General features: G+C 39.2%; 1 protein-coding gene across 3 annotated transcripts in view; it reads right to left on the minus strand.

Moving 5' to 3' along the window:
* The window catches only part of FBXL13 (F-box and leucine rich repeat protein 13), a 333,413-nt gene that overhangs the window by 14,985 nt on the left and 299,969 nt on the right, over nucleotides 1-18,459 (minus strand). For all 3 annotated transcript variants that reach the window (XM_056799508.1, XM_056799506.1, XM_056799507.1), the window contains 2 exons: nucleotides 10,639-10,773; nucleotides 4,411-4,574 (listed from right to left, as the gene is read on the minus strand). In XM_056799508.1, the coding sequence (XP_056655486.1) occupies nucleotides 4,411-4,574; nucleotides 10,639-10,773 (299 nt within the window). The remainder of the gene's footprint in view (nucleotides 1-4,410; nucleotides 4,575-10,638; nucleotides 10,774-18,459) is intronic.

The raw sequence follows: 18,459 nt of genomic DNA on the forward strand, positions 1-18,459 counted from the left end.
GAAGCCATTGCCCGGGGTGTGGCCGCTGCCACATGCTAGCAGCTACTGGGAGCCACAAGTGAGAGCTGGGTGTCAGGTGAGGGTCAGAGGCTGGAGAGCTGCCCTAGGAGCCCTCCATACCAGAGATACTACCCCTTTCTGAACACCCCATATTCCTTCTAAATCCCCTAAAAATGATAAAGTAGGAATGTAGACAGTTTAATCTTTTTGAATCTCTTATACTTTCCTGTTTACATTTTTAAACTTCTCTTATATTTAAAAATCAAATTTTCTATTCAACTCTGGTCTTTTCATTAGGAATGCTTGAAAGTCCTCTATTTCATTGAAAATCTATTTTTTTTTTCTCCTAAAGGGAAGTTTTCCTGGGTGGATGATTTATTGGTTGCAATCCTAGCTCTTTTGCTCTCCAGGATATCATATCCCATGCCCTCTGATCTTTCAATGTAGAAGATGTTAACTTTTATTATTCTTACTGTTACTCTACAATATTTTAATTCTTTCCTTCTGGAAGTTTTAATTTTGGGATCTCTTTCAGTAGTTGATCACTGGATTTTATTTTATTTTCTAATTCTAGAAGATCACAGCAGTTTTCTTTGATAATTTCTTAAAATGTGATTTAAGAATATTTATTTTAAAAGCATAGATTTCAAGAACAATAATAATTCTTAAATTATCTCTCCTCAATCTATTTTCCAGATCAGTTGTTTTCTAATGAGATTTCATATTTTCTCTTCTTTTTATTTTTGTAATGTTATTGTTTTTTTATGTTTTATAGAATCACTAGATTTCACTTGCCTAATTCTAATTTTTAAGAAATTATTTTCTTCAGTGAGCTATTGTGTCTCCTTTTTCATTTGGATAATTCTACTCTTTAAAAAGTTCTTTTCTTCACTGAATTTCTTAACATCTTTTTCCATGTGGCCAGTTCTGCTTTTTAAGGACTTCTTCACATCAATTAATTTTCATATATCTTTTTCCTTTTGACTAATTCTGCTTTTTAAAAAGTCTTTTCTTCAGTGGATTTTGTGCCTCTTTTACCATTTAGCCTATTCTTTTTAAAAATTTTTTTAAATTTTCTTCTGTATTGTGGGAGGCTAGGAGATCTCAATTAGCAAGCTATTGATTCTTTTTTCATAAATTTCTTGCATTAATCTCATTTCTTTTCCCAATTTTTTCTTTTCCTCTCTTATTTGATTCTTAAAATGCTTTTTGAACTCTTCCAGTAATTCCGTTAGGGCCCAAGACCAATTCACATTTTCCTTTGAGGCTTAAGATGCAGCAGTTTTGCCTTTGTTGTTTTCTTGTGTGTTTGTGCTTTTTAATCTACCTCATTTCCATGATAACTTCTATAATTTGTTGTTGTTTGCTTACTTTTCTGAACTTTTTTAACTTTAACTCTAAAAACTCTTTAAGTTGGAGTCTGTTCCCATGGTAGAGCAGGGTCATTATCCCAAACTTTAGTTTTTTGTGCTGTTGCTTTTAGACTTACTTCTAAGGATCTATATGTTTTTTCAGTTCTGCCAAGGTGGTCTGATCTAAGGAGAGGTTTATTTACTACTCTCTTGCCTGTGCTCTGTTCTACAAGTGACCATAAGCACTCTTTTCTGTCTTCAGACCACAGGATCTTAGCTCCCCTGTGGCTATAAAAGCTCATAAGCTACTGCTCTTCTTCACTCTGGGACTGTAACCGAGAACTACAATCTGAATCTGTGTGAGGACAGTGCAACAGTCTTGCAACTGGCGCCAGCAAAGGGACTCCTATCGTTGTCTTCTGACCAGTTGTCCATCCCCCTTACTCTCTGTGTATTGGAAGCTCTTGCTGTTGACTCAGCCATCCCCAAGTTTTGTACTGGTTGTCTGAGGTGGGGCCTGTGCTGGTGAGCTGGTCTGTAGTTTGCTCCCACCCCACTTTCCTGCTGACCTTCTAAGTTATCTTGGGCTAGAAAATTGTTTTGCCCTGTCCTTTTGTGGGTTCTGCTGCTCCAGACTTCATTTTGAGGTATTTTTTAAAAAGTTGTCTGTAATTTGGTAGAGATCAGGTAAACTTCTGCATTTTCTCCATCATATTGACTCTGCCTGACATCCATCTAATTAATTTCTGATGCTGATCAAAGTTCTTTTCTGACCGTGTCATCTATATGCAACACGAATTATTTGTAAAAGTTGCTTCTAGGTACCAGCTTAGCTAAATAACCAGAATGGTTTTGTTACATGCAAGAACACTATGCTAGGTTCTGAATTAGAATGAAGCATGTGATCTAGTTCTAGCCCTTAAAAAGTTGATAATCTAATTATAGGAGTAAAAAATACACAAATAAGTATTACAAGGTAATAGTATAAGGTGATGGGACTTCAAAGATTTGGAAGAGATTTATCTACATATACAGGTACTATATATAGGTACAAAGATAAGCTCCAGGTACATTTCTATGAGGAAGGTGAAATCATTTTCAAGATAGGCTTAGGGGATCCACAAAAGCTCCGCGGAGGAGTTAGCGCCAGAGTTAAGGGTGAATATTTATACAAGTGAACAGGCAAAGATGGAAAGTTAGCATGATCTAGGTCTGGGGGACAATCCATATAAATCCAAGGAGGGGAAAGAGAAGGAAGAGAAAGGAACATGTCCAGTGTGACAAGAAAATGAGTGAGTAGAGAGAAGTAGTGAGAAATAAGCCTGGAAAAGTTTGCTGCAACCAGATGATGGGAGCCACTAGACTAAAGGATTTATATTGTCTCTTTTAAACAACAATATCTACAGGGAGCAACTGAAGACTTCTGATCCAGAGTGTGATGTGACTGGATGCATGCAATGGGAAGTTTATTTTGGCATCTGTGTGAAAGATGATTGGAGAGAGAAGGGAGGGAATGAAGAGACTATCAAAATAGGCCAGAGTTGTAGTGAGGGTCTGATAATACTAATCTTTGATGACAGTATTAATGGAAAGGAAAGCTTGGCTCAAGATGTACCATAGATACTGAGACAGTGTGGTTAGTAAGAGAGAGAAATAGATTAGAGATGATTCTAGGTTATGAGCCCAAATGACTGATAGAGTGACAGAAAAAGAGAACAGAAATGAACAGAAATAGCAAAATTAGAGGAAGGAACAGTCTTGGAATTTAGTTTTGGATATAGTGAGTCTGAGCTGCCAACATGATCTCCGGGTGGAGTTATCTAGAATGTAGCCGGAAATGTAGGGCTGGAAGTGAAGGCCAAAGATACACATATGAATCACCCATCCAGAAATAGTCACCAAATCTAAGGGAATGGATGATCTCATCAAGAGGAGAAATGGTCAAGAAAGACGAGAAAAAAGGAAAGAGCTTTGGGGAACAATCACAAGCCACATACGGAGGACCTGAATATAGTTGTGGCATCATCAGTGATAGTAAACAGTAAAAAAGTGACCCAGGTTCGGAACCTCAGCGAGTAGGACTATATTTAAGTTGGGGTGAGAGTGCTGCTATGTAATTTGACTATTTGTTCTGTGTCACATATATGTATTCATTAAGTCAGTCAATGAATTCCATTGACAGTACTGTCCATGTGGGGGAGAAAAGTGCTCATGATTAAAAATGCTCATGCATACAGATGAGGCAGCTGAGGAATGTTGGGGCAGAGAGAACAGCACTAAGATTTCCTAAATCCTAGTGTTATATTTTTTCTACTAGATATGTTTAGAGATGGTGGATCCTAGAAATGAGAATAAAGCTGGCCTCATTTCAGGGTAATAATCCTCTGATTTTGGAAGTCGAGTGGCGGATTATTTATGTGATTTGTTTATACGACTCTTCATATGATCAATTCTAGAAATCTTTAAGGGCAACATATTTACCTTTAATGTTAAAGTGAATTTTTGTTTGGGGAAACATAAGATTAGCAATCAACAAATACTGCTAAACTCTCAAAAACCATGTCTAAATCAGATGCAGGGAAATGTATATACTATTTCCATGATCATTCTTGGGGCTCAACACAAAACGCTCATTACGCCATATAGACAAGTAAATCTTTTTGTTAAAAAAACAAACAAAAAAACTAGGTGTGACAGTGTGTGCTTATAGTCTTGGCTGGGAGAAGACTAAGTAGCACAGATTTCCTGGGCTCTGCCATTCTGAGCTGTAGTGTGCTGGGTTTGTCAGCTTCTGGGAGTGGAATAAAGGGCTACCAGGCTGCTCCTCAGAGAGGCGAATAGGCCCTCATTGTGCTCAGCAATGGAATTTGGCCTGGCAGTAGCCACGACTCTCTCACACGGGGCAGGATGAAGAGATCTCGTCTCAAATCAACCAACAAGGCTCAACCTCTGCACCAAAGCAGCCCTGGCCATCACTAGGCACAGCAATAGCGTGTGACTCTATTCAGTCCTTCTCTAGGCAGCTGAGGTTGCAACACAAGAAACTTTAATATCTTACTTGGAAATCCGCTTGCAGTAGCGCATCTTCAAGACCCGAAGCTGTTTGCAGCCTTCCAGAAGGTATTCAATGACTTTGTCAGTAAGGAAGATACATCCGGAGATATCCAAGATATGAAGGTAATGGCATTTTTTGCTCAAAATCTTTATGGCCAAGTCATTTATCTGCATATACAACCAAAATAACTTAGCAGCTATTATTCTAAGGCTCTACAATGCAACAAAATATAGTTATAGCTGAGCTCATTATAGGAATGTATAAACTACTGAGAATTAAAACTGCATTAAGATTTTGTGGATACTCAGCACAGTTTCATTTCTATTGCCAGTCAAATCTCATTTCCCCAGACACAAATGTGGAACATAAAGGCCTGATAGTTCTCTTATAACACAGAAATTAATCGTGCATTCCTCCATATTATAAATGTTCAACCATATTGCCATTTCCAAACAGTTGAGCATTCATAAACAAAAATGAATTTTCTGAGGCAAACCTAAAATAGGATCCCCCATTACTTTTGAATTTTTATCTCTGCTTTTCTACCCCAGGAAGCTTTTAAGAATAGCTCGTAATCATAAGACATTTTATGATTTATAAAATGCTTTACATGCTCTCATTTGACCATTATAATAACCCTGAGAGGTAAGTGATATCATTAGGTCCATTTTACAGAAGAGAAAAATGAGTTAGAAAGAAGTAAAGTGACTTGTCAGCTGGTAAGCATTTGTAGCATGATTTGAACTAGGGTCATCCAGACTCTAAGATCAGCACTCAATCCACTGTACTACTTCATTGCTAGTTTGCTTTTCACAATCTTCCTGTACCAGCCTTTAGAACAATTATTTCTGGAGTGCCTAAAAACTGCTCTTGAGCCCCCAAATCCCATCAACATTGTAAAGTTCATAAATGAGCTTTTAACTGAAAAAAAACAGTCAAAAGGAACTTTTGATGTTGGGACTTAGTTTTAATAACCTCTATCGGACTCCTTCCATTGGATATCTGTTCATTGAATTTCACCTGCAAACAGGCTCAGACTATATTAAGGGGCATCTGAACATTTGCCTCGTGACTTGCATTGTTACTCTTTTGAAGGAAACAGAAGTAGCTCTTCCCCTGGAAACTGCTCAGTGCCATGACACCATCAGAATGCTCCCAGCATTCTTGGCGGGGGTACTTCAACCGTACTCTTGGTGCCAAGTAGCTGGCTTTTTGCTGTCTCAGATCTATTTTCTGAACAATTTTGTGCATAAATGATGCTTTATAGGACCAAGTAAATAACTGCCTGATCTGAGGACATTCTTAAAAATTTAACTGAGCATAATGTTTTGTTTGAAATGGCTGAACCTCTTAACAGATACATGTGACAACATTCAGCTAAAGAGACTGCTTTGAACGTAATTTTTAACATAAAGTCAAGCTAGTTCTAAAAACCAACCCAAACCCAGCCCCCTCTTTTTCAGGATTGTGCATATTTAGGATTAGGAAAAACAGATGTCCTAATTGTCTAAGCATGTCTTGGTTCCAGAACATGCTCCAGGACAGGGATACAGCCCTCACACCAGTTACTTCCCTACCACCGCAGCAGCTGGAGCTCCCTTCTCCACTTTCCACCCTGGGACCTGACATTACTGCAAAACATGCTCAACAACTGGCTTGTTTTTCAGGGGTCTTTTAACTGGGAAGGTGGGGAAGGATAATGAGTAAATGGAAAAAGCCAATGGCAGGGAGGGAAATGAAGTGAATTTTTACGAGTGTTGAGAGAAAGGGAGGCAGTTTCATCCTCTGCTCTCCCATCACATAACCTTGTACTCACTATGTCCCCAAAGCCCCACAAAGAAAGAGTGGTTGAAGTTGGTTATATCATTCCTGTGTAATCTATAAAACTGGGTCCTGCTGTTCTTTTAATATTGGGGATATGGATGATATTATGCACTGTAGCTTGCCTTATCCACAAATGTCTGACCTTGGGCAAATGACTTCAACTTCCTCAATCCTCAGTCTCCTTACTTATAAAATGAGGATGATTATTCTGGCATTCCCCACCTCACCAAGGGTGTTGGAAGGAAATCTCTTTAAATAAACCTTAAGCAATTATATGAATATTAATTATTTTTATTATTGAATTATGTATTAGACATCCCAAATGAACTAGTTCCAAAGACACTCCCTTTTTCTTTATTACTCTATTTTAAAAGATTCTTTACTATACTAAATGGCAGAATAGTAAGTAGGTGAACAGACTTGGGCTTTGTATTCAGGGAGCTGACATGGAGGGAATAGGGGCATGCTTTCTCCCTGATCTACCAGCCTATGTGCTCCTTGCTCAGCCCCATACCTGGCATCTTTATCATCATAGTGCTGCTTGAGTGAACCCTCCTAACACTCTACTCCTTCAAATCATTCTGAGCCTAGGTAAAACGAATTTTAATTCTGGTTTTAGCATATAAAGCTTTTGATCGAAGAATTTTTTTCAGTTTAGAATTGCTTTCTAATTCAAGGTAACAAAAATAATTATATGCCTCTTATATGTAAAGCACTATGTTTCTTTACAAGTTGAGTGATAAAGGGTTTAATCACCCAAACAATAATGTATTCACCAGTAGAGAATGGTATTTCCAGCCATGGATTCTTTTGAATTTAGGACTATTTTAGATGAGTAAAATCTGTTTTTAATGAATTTACATGTGCCAGAGGGTGAAAAGAAGTGTCTTCAACGTTGCTTTGTGCTTTCAAATTCTCAAGATTCAGATTTTGTTCTTTGTATTTGGTGATATAGCTAGAGCACTATGCCAGGAATCTTTTCCAGTACTAAAAATATCCTTTTTAGTGTATGAGACTATAGCGTGCTTAATGAATTTCTATTTTTAAAATTCTGAACTCAAGGTATTTCCAAACAAGTCAGTGGGCAAGACTAAAGTTTACCTTGAAGAAAGTCAAGGGATTTCAAAGGTCAAACTGAACATTTTTACACCATAAAAACATCCTACCATGTCATCTTTACACTTACCCACAACTTCCACAAATCCTTATTATACTCTAAAGCATAATTTGAGCTTGGGATGGGTTGGCATCCCAATCTTTTCCTGAAAAGAACCTATCTTTTAATCTTTGTAGTTTGAGAGTAATAATAAAAACAGTCAATGAAGGTGGCTTCCCTGGGGTGGGGTAAGTGGCTGTGCAATCACTGAAGGGGGAGGGTTAGGCTGGATCACTCTCCTTCACCCCTAAGAAGGGGGGAATAATAGGTTATGTCGCCTTATTCCGAGCCTGGGGGATTGAGAAGATGGTGGTATGCCCAAAAGTTAACAGGGAAGTTAGGAAATAGGGAAGGTACAAGGGTGGAGAGCAAACATTTGGATTCAGTTTTGGACATGTTTATGATGTCTATATTTGGTTCAAGATGTCCTCTAGGCATATAGGCTATATGAGCCTAGAAGGTAGGAGAGGGGTTAGAGCTGGACAAATAGGTCTGAGAATCATTGGCATACATATGCTAACTGAATCCATGGGAACTAAGAATATTACCAAGTAAAACAGTACTTGGAGAGAGGGGCCATAGCACAGAGCTTGGTTAGGGGGCCTGAGCGGTGGAGCGATCAGCCAGGGAGAAGGAAAAGCAGAAGAGAGCAACAGCATAAAAACAGAGGGGAGAAAGTATGTCAAGGAGAAGAAGGTGGTCAATAACGTCAAAGTCTGCAGAGAGGTCAAGAGGAGGAAGATTGAGGAAAGGTTCTTAGGTCTGGCAATCAAGCTATCACTGGCACCTTTGGAGAGAGCAAACACATTTCAATGATGAGGTCAAAAGCCAGGCTGTAGAGTTAGGAAGAAAGCAAGAAGAAAGAAGTGGAGGCATTGCGTGTAAGGGGCCTTCTCTAGGAGCTCAGTCCCCAAAAGAAAAGAAATGAAAGACCACAGTTTGCAGAGACAGATCGATCATCTGAGGGTTTCTGAGTGTGGGGGAAACATGGCTGTGCTGGTGGCTGTAGAGGAGTTGGCAATGTGCAGGAAGAGACTGAAAAAGATGAGAAAATGAGGGTGAGAGGAGCCATCTGCTAAAAAAGGTAAGTCCTTCTTCCTTCCATGAGTTTTGTCATCTGTAAAACAGGAACAATGGAGCTGTACTATACTATGTCAGAGTTTTGTGAAGCTTGTAAAACTTTAAAGAAGCCTATAAATGTGTCATCACAATTACAGCTGTGAATAAATAAACTATCCTCCCAGACTTGATTACTCAGAGAAGGGCTTCAGGTATCTTTTGCTTGTTCACTTATTCAATGAGTATTCATCAGTCCCTTCTTTATTCCCTGTGCTAAGCCCGGTGTGCAGGGATTCATGAACCATGTTTTCTGTCTTCAAGGAGCTGCTTTGCAGAAACAGATACGATGTGAACATGATTCAATAAAATATAGGTTAGAATGTGATCTGTGTGGAGAAGACCACAACGTGTTTTACAAATGGCTGTGTAACATCTGAATCTTGTGACCTGCAGGAAATAGCAGCGTCAGTTTTTCACTGTGTATAAACAGAATGCACTAATTTTAACTTTGCCCATTCCCCCCTTTTTCACTGGTTGGTCCTATGGCCCACTGCAGCCCAGCCTCTCTCCCAGCATGCTCTGTAACTGCTATGGCGGAGAAGAAACAGTGAGCGGTGGCAATGCCTTCTTTGTGTTCTGGGAACCAGGACATGCCTAGAGAGTTGGAACACATCTGGTTTTACCTCATTTTAAACACGTACTGCCCTGAGGCACTGGGGAAGTTTTACTCCAAGTGTTCAGCGCTCACTTGCACAAGCCAGACACCACCCTTGGGGTGAAATATGATCTCTCACTTCTTTTCCTTTAAAGGTCCTTCCCTTACTTCCGTTGGCAGGATGAGCAGCTGCATGGACACCAGGGAGAGACCATCTCTATGGTGACCCTTGTGAAGACTGGACTGGTGAGGAGCAAGGATTCTTGAGCTATCATTCACAACAGCCTGGAAGCAAAGGGGGCTTGCTGCGTAGGTGATATCTAGGGAGGGGTAGGCCATTAGGTAGGGCAGCTGGGTGGCCCAGTGGATAGAACAGGGCCTAGAGACAGGAAAGCTCCTTTTCCTGAATTCCACTCTGGCCTCAAACACTTCTTAGCTGGGTGACCCTGGTCAAATCTCTTAATCCTGTTGGTCTCAGTCCCTCCTCTGAAAAATGAGCAGGAGAAGGAAATGGCAAAACCTCTCCAAAATCTCTGCCAAGAAAACCCTAAGTAAGATTATAAAGAGTGGGACGCAACTGAAACAAGTGAACAATGAGAATGACCGGTAGGCAAGGAAGGCCAAGACTCATGACTTGTCCTGTCCCTGGAGTGTCCCCTACCCTTGAATGGGCTCCCCATCGCATTTCCCACTTTCTGCTTCAAAACTAATTATCAAAACATTACCAATGTTCTGGGGAAAAGTGACAGTAAACTACTTTGGATCTAGACAGAATCCCTGAGTTGTAGGCAGAACACTGCCCACTCCCTGAAATCCTGATTAGACTCAGCACTTTTCACTGTTCCCCTCCAGAGCCTCCTTTTTATTGTTGAAAAATTATATTTCGTTTTAGACCTGTATCTTTCACCTACCCTCCCCCCCATTACCTTGTATGTATTTTAGATTGGCACATGATTTTCCATCAATGGAATGTAAGCCCCTTGAGGTCAAGGACTGTTTCATGAACATTTTATTTCGGTAAACACTACTTACTGCCTTGCCTCGCAACTTTTCAGAGGCCACCATACGTTCTGAGTTCAATTTCTTTATCGGTAGCATGGGAATACCTGAATAATCAACTTCATAAGGTGATTAATGTAAGGGTCAAATGACAAAATGTAATTACAGCATTTTATAAATGTGAAACATCATGTATGTATAGGCTATTATTAATATTACTCATTGGGGCAAATGATAATTTCTCTGAAATTCTGTTCCTCTGTCTCTTAAAAAATGGGAATATTTGTACCTAATCCATATCTTACACTGTAGAGACATTGGGAACATAAATAAGATAATGGAGGTTGGGGGGAGTTATTTCCTTTGTGAGGAAAAGCACAATTGAAAGCCAGAGCATTATTCTTCTTACTACTATGATACAGTATGATTATGCTGGCAGACATACATTGCAAAGAGAATAGGTCAAGAATGAATCATGTCTGAACACAGAACTCTGGATTCTCTCTCAGTTTTTGTCAGCCTTGACTTTTACACATACCTTTGGACAGGCAGCAATGCTGAGTGATGTAAGTCTAGGGCACCTACTGGCGCCAATTTTCAAAATGTCTCCAGAAAGCTTGACGCAGAAAGAAGTATCTAAATGTTCCAAAATTGGAGTCGACTGACAGAATTCCTGTAAAGCATTCCAAAATTTAGTTAAATGCAAGTAACTAAGTATAGATGATGGAGAAGAACTGAATTGATTTCTTTACCTCCAAGAGCCCAAGTCCCAAGAGTTTTTGACTTTGGAATGGTTCCATAATCAATACTGGAAGACCATGATGCCATTTTGATTGGCAATATCATTTTTTAAAAATTTATCTTTAACATTAAAAAAGCACTTTCATACACAGCATAACAAAAGATTTTACACAAAACTGTGAATCTGTTACTCCACTTGTTTTTTGAGTATAATAATTTCTATATTACTTTCAAAACTGTCCATCCTATCTGTGCTTTCTTCTATTTTATTCTGTGCATTTTAAAAATGTTACAATGGCTGTCTCTCTTTTTGCATCACTATTACTCCCCATGTTTCTGAGAGAAATAATAGGGGAAAACCCCTTTTTAACCAAATATGCATAGTTAAGCAGAACAAATCTATGCAATGGCTATGTGCAGAAATAAATATCTATATGTTTATATATAGATGGCAAATATATGTGGAAATATATGGAAAGAGACAGAGACAGGGACAGGGAGAGAAAGGTCAAAAGAGAGAGACAGAGAGAGAAGTCATATCTACATATATATATACATGTATATATGTATTTGGTTTGGTAGGAATTTCTTAGTGTTGCTGAAGCAGCTATGTGGAATCTGGGCAATCTATTCTCTAGTTTAGGCAGCAATCCTGGCTTTAAGCTTGGCCATAGTATTGAACTTCCAGAGAAATCATCCTCTACATGGAGGTGACTGTGGGTTATTGAGGCCAGAGCCTATGAAATCCAAGCTTTCTTTCCTCAAGTTTAAAGTATAAGTGAGAGAAGCTCATCACTAAAACCTTAGCCAAGTGACAATGGCAGGGGGTGGGAAGGGGGCTTGGAGAAGAGCACTATAAAGTAGGAAATAAGACAAATACACAAAATAACCCATACTGTCTCCTTCAATTTTAATGGAAAAAAGAAAAACAGGGGGTGCTAAGAATCACACAATTCTAAGATCAATTTCAAATTCTAATTTATTTATTATTGCTCAATATAAAGTCTTTGTCTGGAGAGCCAGAGTCAAGATGGCGGCCTAGAAGGAGCAGAAGTTCAGACCTCTGAATACCCTTCCTAACCAATCACAAACTGAATGCTCCCAGGGGACTGAAATTCAAACTTAACAATAAGACAGAGCCAAGGAACCCTCCTGCTGGACTTAATTCAAAGGGTACGCCCCCCAAAAAGCCAGAATCTGAGAACACTCGGGTTTAAGGGAAAGACAGAAGGAAGGTCCCAGGACCCATCCCCACTCCCATCCAGAGCCCTGAGATTCCAGCAGCAGCAGGAACTTCTGGGCGGGCAAAGGTGCTGGTCTGAAGGGCATACTTTGCGAGCAAGGGTGGCAAAGTTCAGAGCGTCCAACACAGACAGTGGAGAAAGAGCTAGAGAGGGAGAATAGACCTGGCAGCATGGCCAGAGCTGTGGAGACCTTCCATATTTGCTCCAGCCTTCCAGGAAGTTTTGGACTCAGAACATACCCAGCCCAACTAAACTGAACTTAATCCCAACAAAAGTCTCCAGAACTCAAGGAAGCCCAGGCTCCACACCCATCCTCATTGACAGCTGGACTTTAATCCAATCAAAAGCCTCCTGAGGACAGGGAAACTCAAACCCCAACAAACCGCCACCAGAAACTACACCAAGAGATCTCCTGTTAAAGCTCAAAGAGGGGAGACTGACAGAAGCCCCCAAAACCAAAAAAAAATGAGAGGATCAAGAGCACAGACAAATACAGGGAGTAAAGAAGGGGTGAATTTGAGCAAACAACAGAAAAAGAAGAAAGAAACTTCAATAGACAGCTTCTACTCAGCAAATGGAACAGAGGGGGAGAGATCAGCAAACAATAAATCAGAAATACCAGTGAACTGGATACAGGCTGTGGAAGAACTCAAAACACAATTAAGAGAGGCTAAAGACAATTGGGAGAAGAACTTAAAAATTAAGGTAAGTCATCTGGAAACAGAGGCACTTGAACCAAAATGAGAAAATAGTGTCTTGAAAGCCAAAATCAACCAGCTTGAAAATGAGGCAAAGGAGATGAAAGATGAGGCAAAGGACATGAAAATTGAGGTAAAGAGGATGAAAGATAACCTTCAAAGAAAATCAGACCAGAAGGAAAAGGATGACCAAAAAGCCAAAGATGAAATCCAGTCTTTACAAACCAGACTACAAAAACTGGAATTAAGTGACCTCACAAGGCAGCAGGACACTATAAAACAAAACAAAAAGAATGAAAAAATTGAGGAAAATATGAAGCATCTCATTCACAAAACAGAAGATTAGGAAAATCGTTCGAGAAGAGACAATTTAAGAATCATTGGTCTACCAGAAGACCATGATAAAAGAAAAAGCCTGGACATAATACTACAGGAAATTATTCAGGAAAACTGTCCGAATATCCTAGAACAAGAGGGGAAAGTGGAGATTGAAAGAATCCACAGATCACCTCCTGTTCTTAATCCCCAACTGACAACACCCAGAAATGTTATAGCCAAACTCAAGGACTGTCAGACCAAAGAAAAAATATTACAATCTGCCAAGAAAAAGTCATTCAGATACCATGAAACCACAGTGAGAATAACACAGGATCTGGCTGCATTCACACTAAAGGACCAAAAGGCATGGAATACGATATTCTGGAAAGCAAGGGAACTAGGTCTACAACCAAGAATCAAATACCCATCAAAACTAACTATATTTTTACAGGAGAAAGTATGGTCATTCAACACAATAGAAGAATTCCAAGCATTCGTAAAAAAAAAAGACCAGACCTGAACAAAAAATTTGATGTACAAGGACAGAACTCAAGAGAATCATCAAAAGGTAATTTAAAAGGAGGGGGAAAAGAAAAGCAAAAGAAAACAACAACAAAAAAAATTTTAAGAGACTCAATAAGTTAAAATGATATGTATCCCTATAAGAAAAGAGGTCATTGGTAACTCTTAAAAACTGTTGCTATCACCTGGGCAGCTAGAAGAATTACACTTAGAGGGAACAGTGACAAACCATATAGGATGAAAGGACAAGACATCAATAGGTATATAGATATATGCATACATAAATATATATATATATATATATATATATATGCACGTGTGTGTATATATATATATATACACACACACACAACCAGAGCTAAAAAAAAAGAGGTTAATACTAAAAGAAATGGGAAAAGAAACAAATGGGGGTAAATTTACATGTCACAAAGAAGCTCATGGCGGGAGGGGGGAGAACATCGATACACTGGAAGGGTAAAGAGGTTGGAGATAGGAAATACTCAACTCTTATGTGCTTTGAAACTGACCCAAAGAGGGAAGAACAATCCAATCCATTGGGGCAGAGAATAGATTTGCTCCATATAGGGGAATAGAAGGGTAACAAATGGACTGCTGGAGAGGGAAGCAATACAAGGGAGGGAGAAGGTGAGAGGGGGGCAATTTTAAAAAGACTACAGGGGAAAATAAGGGGGTAAATAAGAAGGGGGGGTAGAAAGGGAAGTAAAATAAGGGTGGGTACTAGGTGGACTGATTAAAAACAAACATTGGTGTAGAAGGATGTAGCATCCCAAGCATATTCACATCTATGAAATATAGATGACTGTATTACTACTGTGTCTCCAAGCATAAGGTTATACCAATGAGGCTTGTGAATGTAACCTTGAACTGGCCATGTGGCCCTTGGCTAAGACAAACTCATTAGCATGCTCGGAGTCAATTCCCCAGGAAAGTGCGGTTTGCAATGTACACGCCCAAAGGTGTTCCCTCTACCTTGCCACCCAATCTTAATTGTCTATACTTTGTGATGTGGTTACTACGTCCTTGGGAGTACCGCCCAAGCAGGACATGAATAAATTCAGAGGCAATCCCATGAACTTCCTCTTGGCCTTTCTCCCTTCCATGGAGCTCCACTGGGCTCCTCAATGACTATGTCTCTCTCTTCTTGACCTTCTCCTTCCCCGAGGCTGTAACCATCTCGGCCTGCATTCTCTATCTTAATCTCCTCAACCACCTTGTATTCCATTATCCTCATTTTCCGCCTTAAGGAAAATCATAGGGATTGCCTGCCCTATCCAATCACTGATTTGTCCGTGTCTTTCATTTCCACCCTGGTTCTCGGTTCCTACCTCTCCTCGGGTCCCATCACAAAGGTGAGCCCCTTCCCTTGTGGGACCCTGCTGGTCAGGGAAGTCCATTAAGGAAAACCCCACACTTGGCACCCCGGATTTGGGAGCGAAATTCCTTTGTCACAGGCATTCAAGCACGTGCAACTTGAGGAGCGATCACTGAGGTACGGAATCACAAAGGCGTGACCTTGCAGGTGGCCTCTGACGGTAAGAAACGTCTTTTATTTCAATTTCTTATTTTAAGAAATTATCTAGAATCACGGGTCCATAAGCCTCATCATATACTAGTCACCTTAGACGGTTAATGTCTCTGACTGAACAGAAAGGTATTGAGATCTCTGAAGCATTGCTTAAATAGGCACTGATGCAAAGCCTGAATTCCCAGCAAGGGGAGTTCCCAAAGTGCAGCTATGAGATCTGATTGGTAAAAGAAAAAATGAGGCAGTATCAGAAAGAAAGACAAAATATCACAAGTCAGTTGGAATACTTGGGAAACTACAAGGATGGCCTTGATGGCACAACCTGTGCAGATTTTAGGCATCACAGGTGCTGGAAAGCCAAGCCTCAGTCTAACCCTAATTCTCAAAATGAGGAAGGTCCCTCCATCTGTGGAGGAAAAAGCCTCTGCTCAAACCTATCTCTTAGGGCAGATGGCCGAGAGAGCGCCATTGGCAAGTCTAACACTTTCTCCTAATCTTTTCACTATGGAGGATTCCATTCTAAAAAGCGCAGAAGCCATGACGTTCAATGCGTTTGGCTCACTGCTCCCTCCTCTACCTTTTAAAATGTGGGAAATTAGGCAAAGGGCGTTAAACGCAAAGCCATTTCAGCATCCCGATCATAAGGTAGAAGGATCTTTCCAAATGCAAGAGGAAGTCTCTTCCTCGGAAGCTTTCAGTCTTCTTCAGCCACATTCATCCTTTAAGGCTTCTTGTCTTGTGCAGCCCGCCCCCTCCCCCGCAGAACTCTGCAAGCCAAACCGGCAATAAGGAGGCTACAGATAGCCCCCTGCAAAGGAGAAGCAGGATTTCTAGATTGTGCCATAGCATGCAAAAATATGGGAAGCTCGCAGCGTTACAGAGCTGATCAAAACTCTTTAGCAACAAATTTTACACCACATGATTGGAAATTAAGAAAAATATTACCTGCTGCTAAGAGCGCATGGATTCTGATTAAAGTGCTACATTAAACAAGGAGGATTGACTTCTCTTTCAATCTTTTGCCCTTCCTTTCACTAAAGATACTAACAATACACTTAAATCACTTCCTTTAACTGACTTATCTATCCTTGCTATCTCTCCCCTGTCTGTTGCTGCAGAAACAGACAGAAATATTCTTTGTCAACCTCTGCCTCCACCCATGCTTAATGTAGTATTATGATCATTTAATATTTACAGAAATATGCAGGTAGAAATGTTTCTTCTACAAAACTTAGAAATGATTCCAATAGTACAAACGGAAGTTTAATTCAGCCTCTGGCCATTGAAATCCTGACTCCTATAGAAATTCAAAGCAGAGTATTAAGCTTCCAGCTAAAGCATACGGGGCTAGATAAGACTAAAACAGACAAGTCCTAGAACCAAACCATTCTTATCAATTAAATATAAGTTCATGGCAAGACATTTCTTGACTTAAACATTGCTTATTGCAAAAGTGAGGCAAGAAAAAAGCCAAACATCATAACTCTGTGCCATAACACTCATCTACCAGAAGTTACCCGGCACAGGTGAATGGTGAAAGCTTAATGAGCAAAGCTTAAACTTAGAGCAAACTTTTCATCACTTTGGGCTACTAGCGTAAGGTTAAAGTGCTGTGAGGAGACGATCCCTCCCATAAGGACCATAAGATCATATCAAAGCATGAAAACTATTCCTTAAGCACCTAAAGGAAGACCAGTAAAAAAAAAAAAAAAGCAGAGCACGTGTTTGCCCTAACTAGGAAGCAAACAGACATTTTGCTCTCATGAGGACAAAACAAGCAAAAAGACTTTCTTATCAGCAAACCTCTCCACCAGTTTAGCATTTCTAAAAGGAACAGGCCTTTTGAAGCAGCACCAGAGAATACAGGAAGAATATTATTTAAATGTAAAGGTATAAACCTGTTATGCAGATCTTTGCTAAAAGATGGTATTATTATGAAGCAAAATTTAAAAATTAAATTGTCTTAATTTGGATTGGACATAGCAAAATTACATAAGAAGGTCCAATTGTATTTCTTATAAGGCAAAGTTTTAAAGTTAAAAAGTCAGAGAAAGACTTGTCATATGCTACAGGAGATATTTTATCTGTAATAATATTTTAAAAAGAATTGTTGTATAACTGTAGGCCAAAAACCAAGGTATAAACACAAATTTATCAAGGTTTTCAGAGGTAAATCCTCATGGACTCTTGCAACCATGTGACTCACTACCAAAATTATTTGGATCTGGGAAGGAAACTTAATTCAGCAGTTTCATAAATTGATCCTGCCATATAGAAGGCAATGCATCTACACCTCAGGTTACAAGTTTTTATGGCAAGTATTGAATATTATCAAAAGCAAAATTAATAATCAGTGCAAATTTTAATTGACTAGCATCAATTGGCATACACTTTAGAAAAATTTCCAATATATTCAAATTTTAAGATGTAGGAATCATAAAATTTTAAACAGGACATAAGGTCAACAAGGATAAAAATTAGCAGCCATTATTTAAAAACCTGTATAAAGTTAAAAAATTGTATGTAAAGCACATTACTGCTACTTTATCCAAAAAGCAAATTAATTAAAATTACTCAATATCAAAATAATATAGCATCAATTCTAAATATGAGACACATTCTCAGCATTGCAAGGCATCAAAGTAAAAACAGTGCTGATAGGATTCAAATTGTTAATCAGTAACAAATTATTAAGGCTATTAATTAATTTGATTAACCAGTAACAGTGACCTATGTGTGGTTTAGAATGGGCAACACTACCACTCATTCAAATTGCAAATATCAATCCTAATCATTATTGCAGTATAAAACCAATTACTAGTGTACAAGCTCAAATGTTACTTGCACTAGGTGGTCCATTTTGGCAACAGAATTTTATAAAACTCATAGGTAAAATTGATAATTCCATTCATATTATCAAAATCCTTTCAGTCATGAATTTAAATTTGACAGTTTAAAAATAAAAACATCACAGCAATTGCTATGCTTACACTTACTGCATCTATTTAGGGTACAGCAGATTGTTAAATGCACAGTATAAGTTTATACAAAAGCAAAAGCTACATGCAGATAGGCTACTGCTTAAGATCACAGCACAAGCTGGTAAAATCAAATGTGATTTATGGTATAATGCTTTTATGAGTATTGGTTCAAAACGTGAATATTAGACATCTATGTAGACCTTATTGCAAAGCCAAGGTGAAATCATTAACAAAGGCAAATGGCCTTGAGGACACTGCTTTTGAGCAGACACAGATCACTTGCACTCTCTGACACATCAGAGTGCCAAG

Source organism: Monodelphis domestica, chromosome 5 (genome assembly GCF_027887165.1).
Source record: "Monodelphis domestica isolate mMonDom1 chromosome 5, mMonDom1.pri, whole genome shotgun sequence".
Taxonomy (NCBI): Eukaryota; Metazoa; Chordata; class Mammalia; order Didelphimorphia; family Didelphidae; genus Monodelphis; species Monodelphis domestica.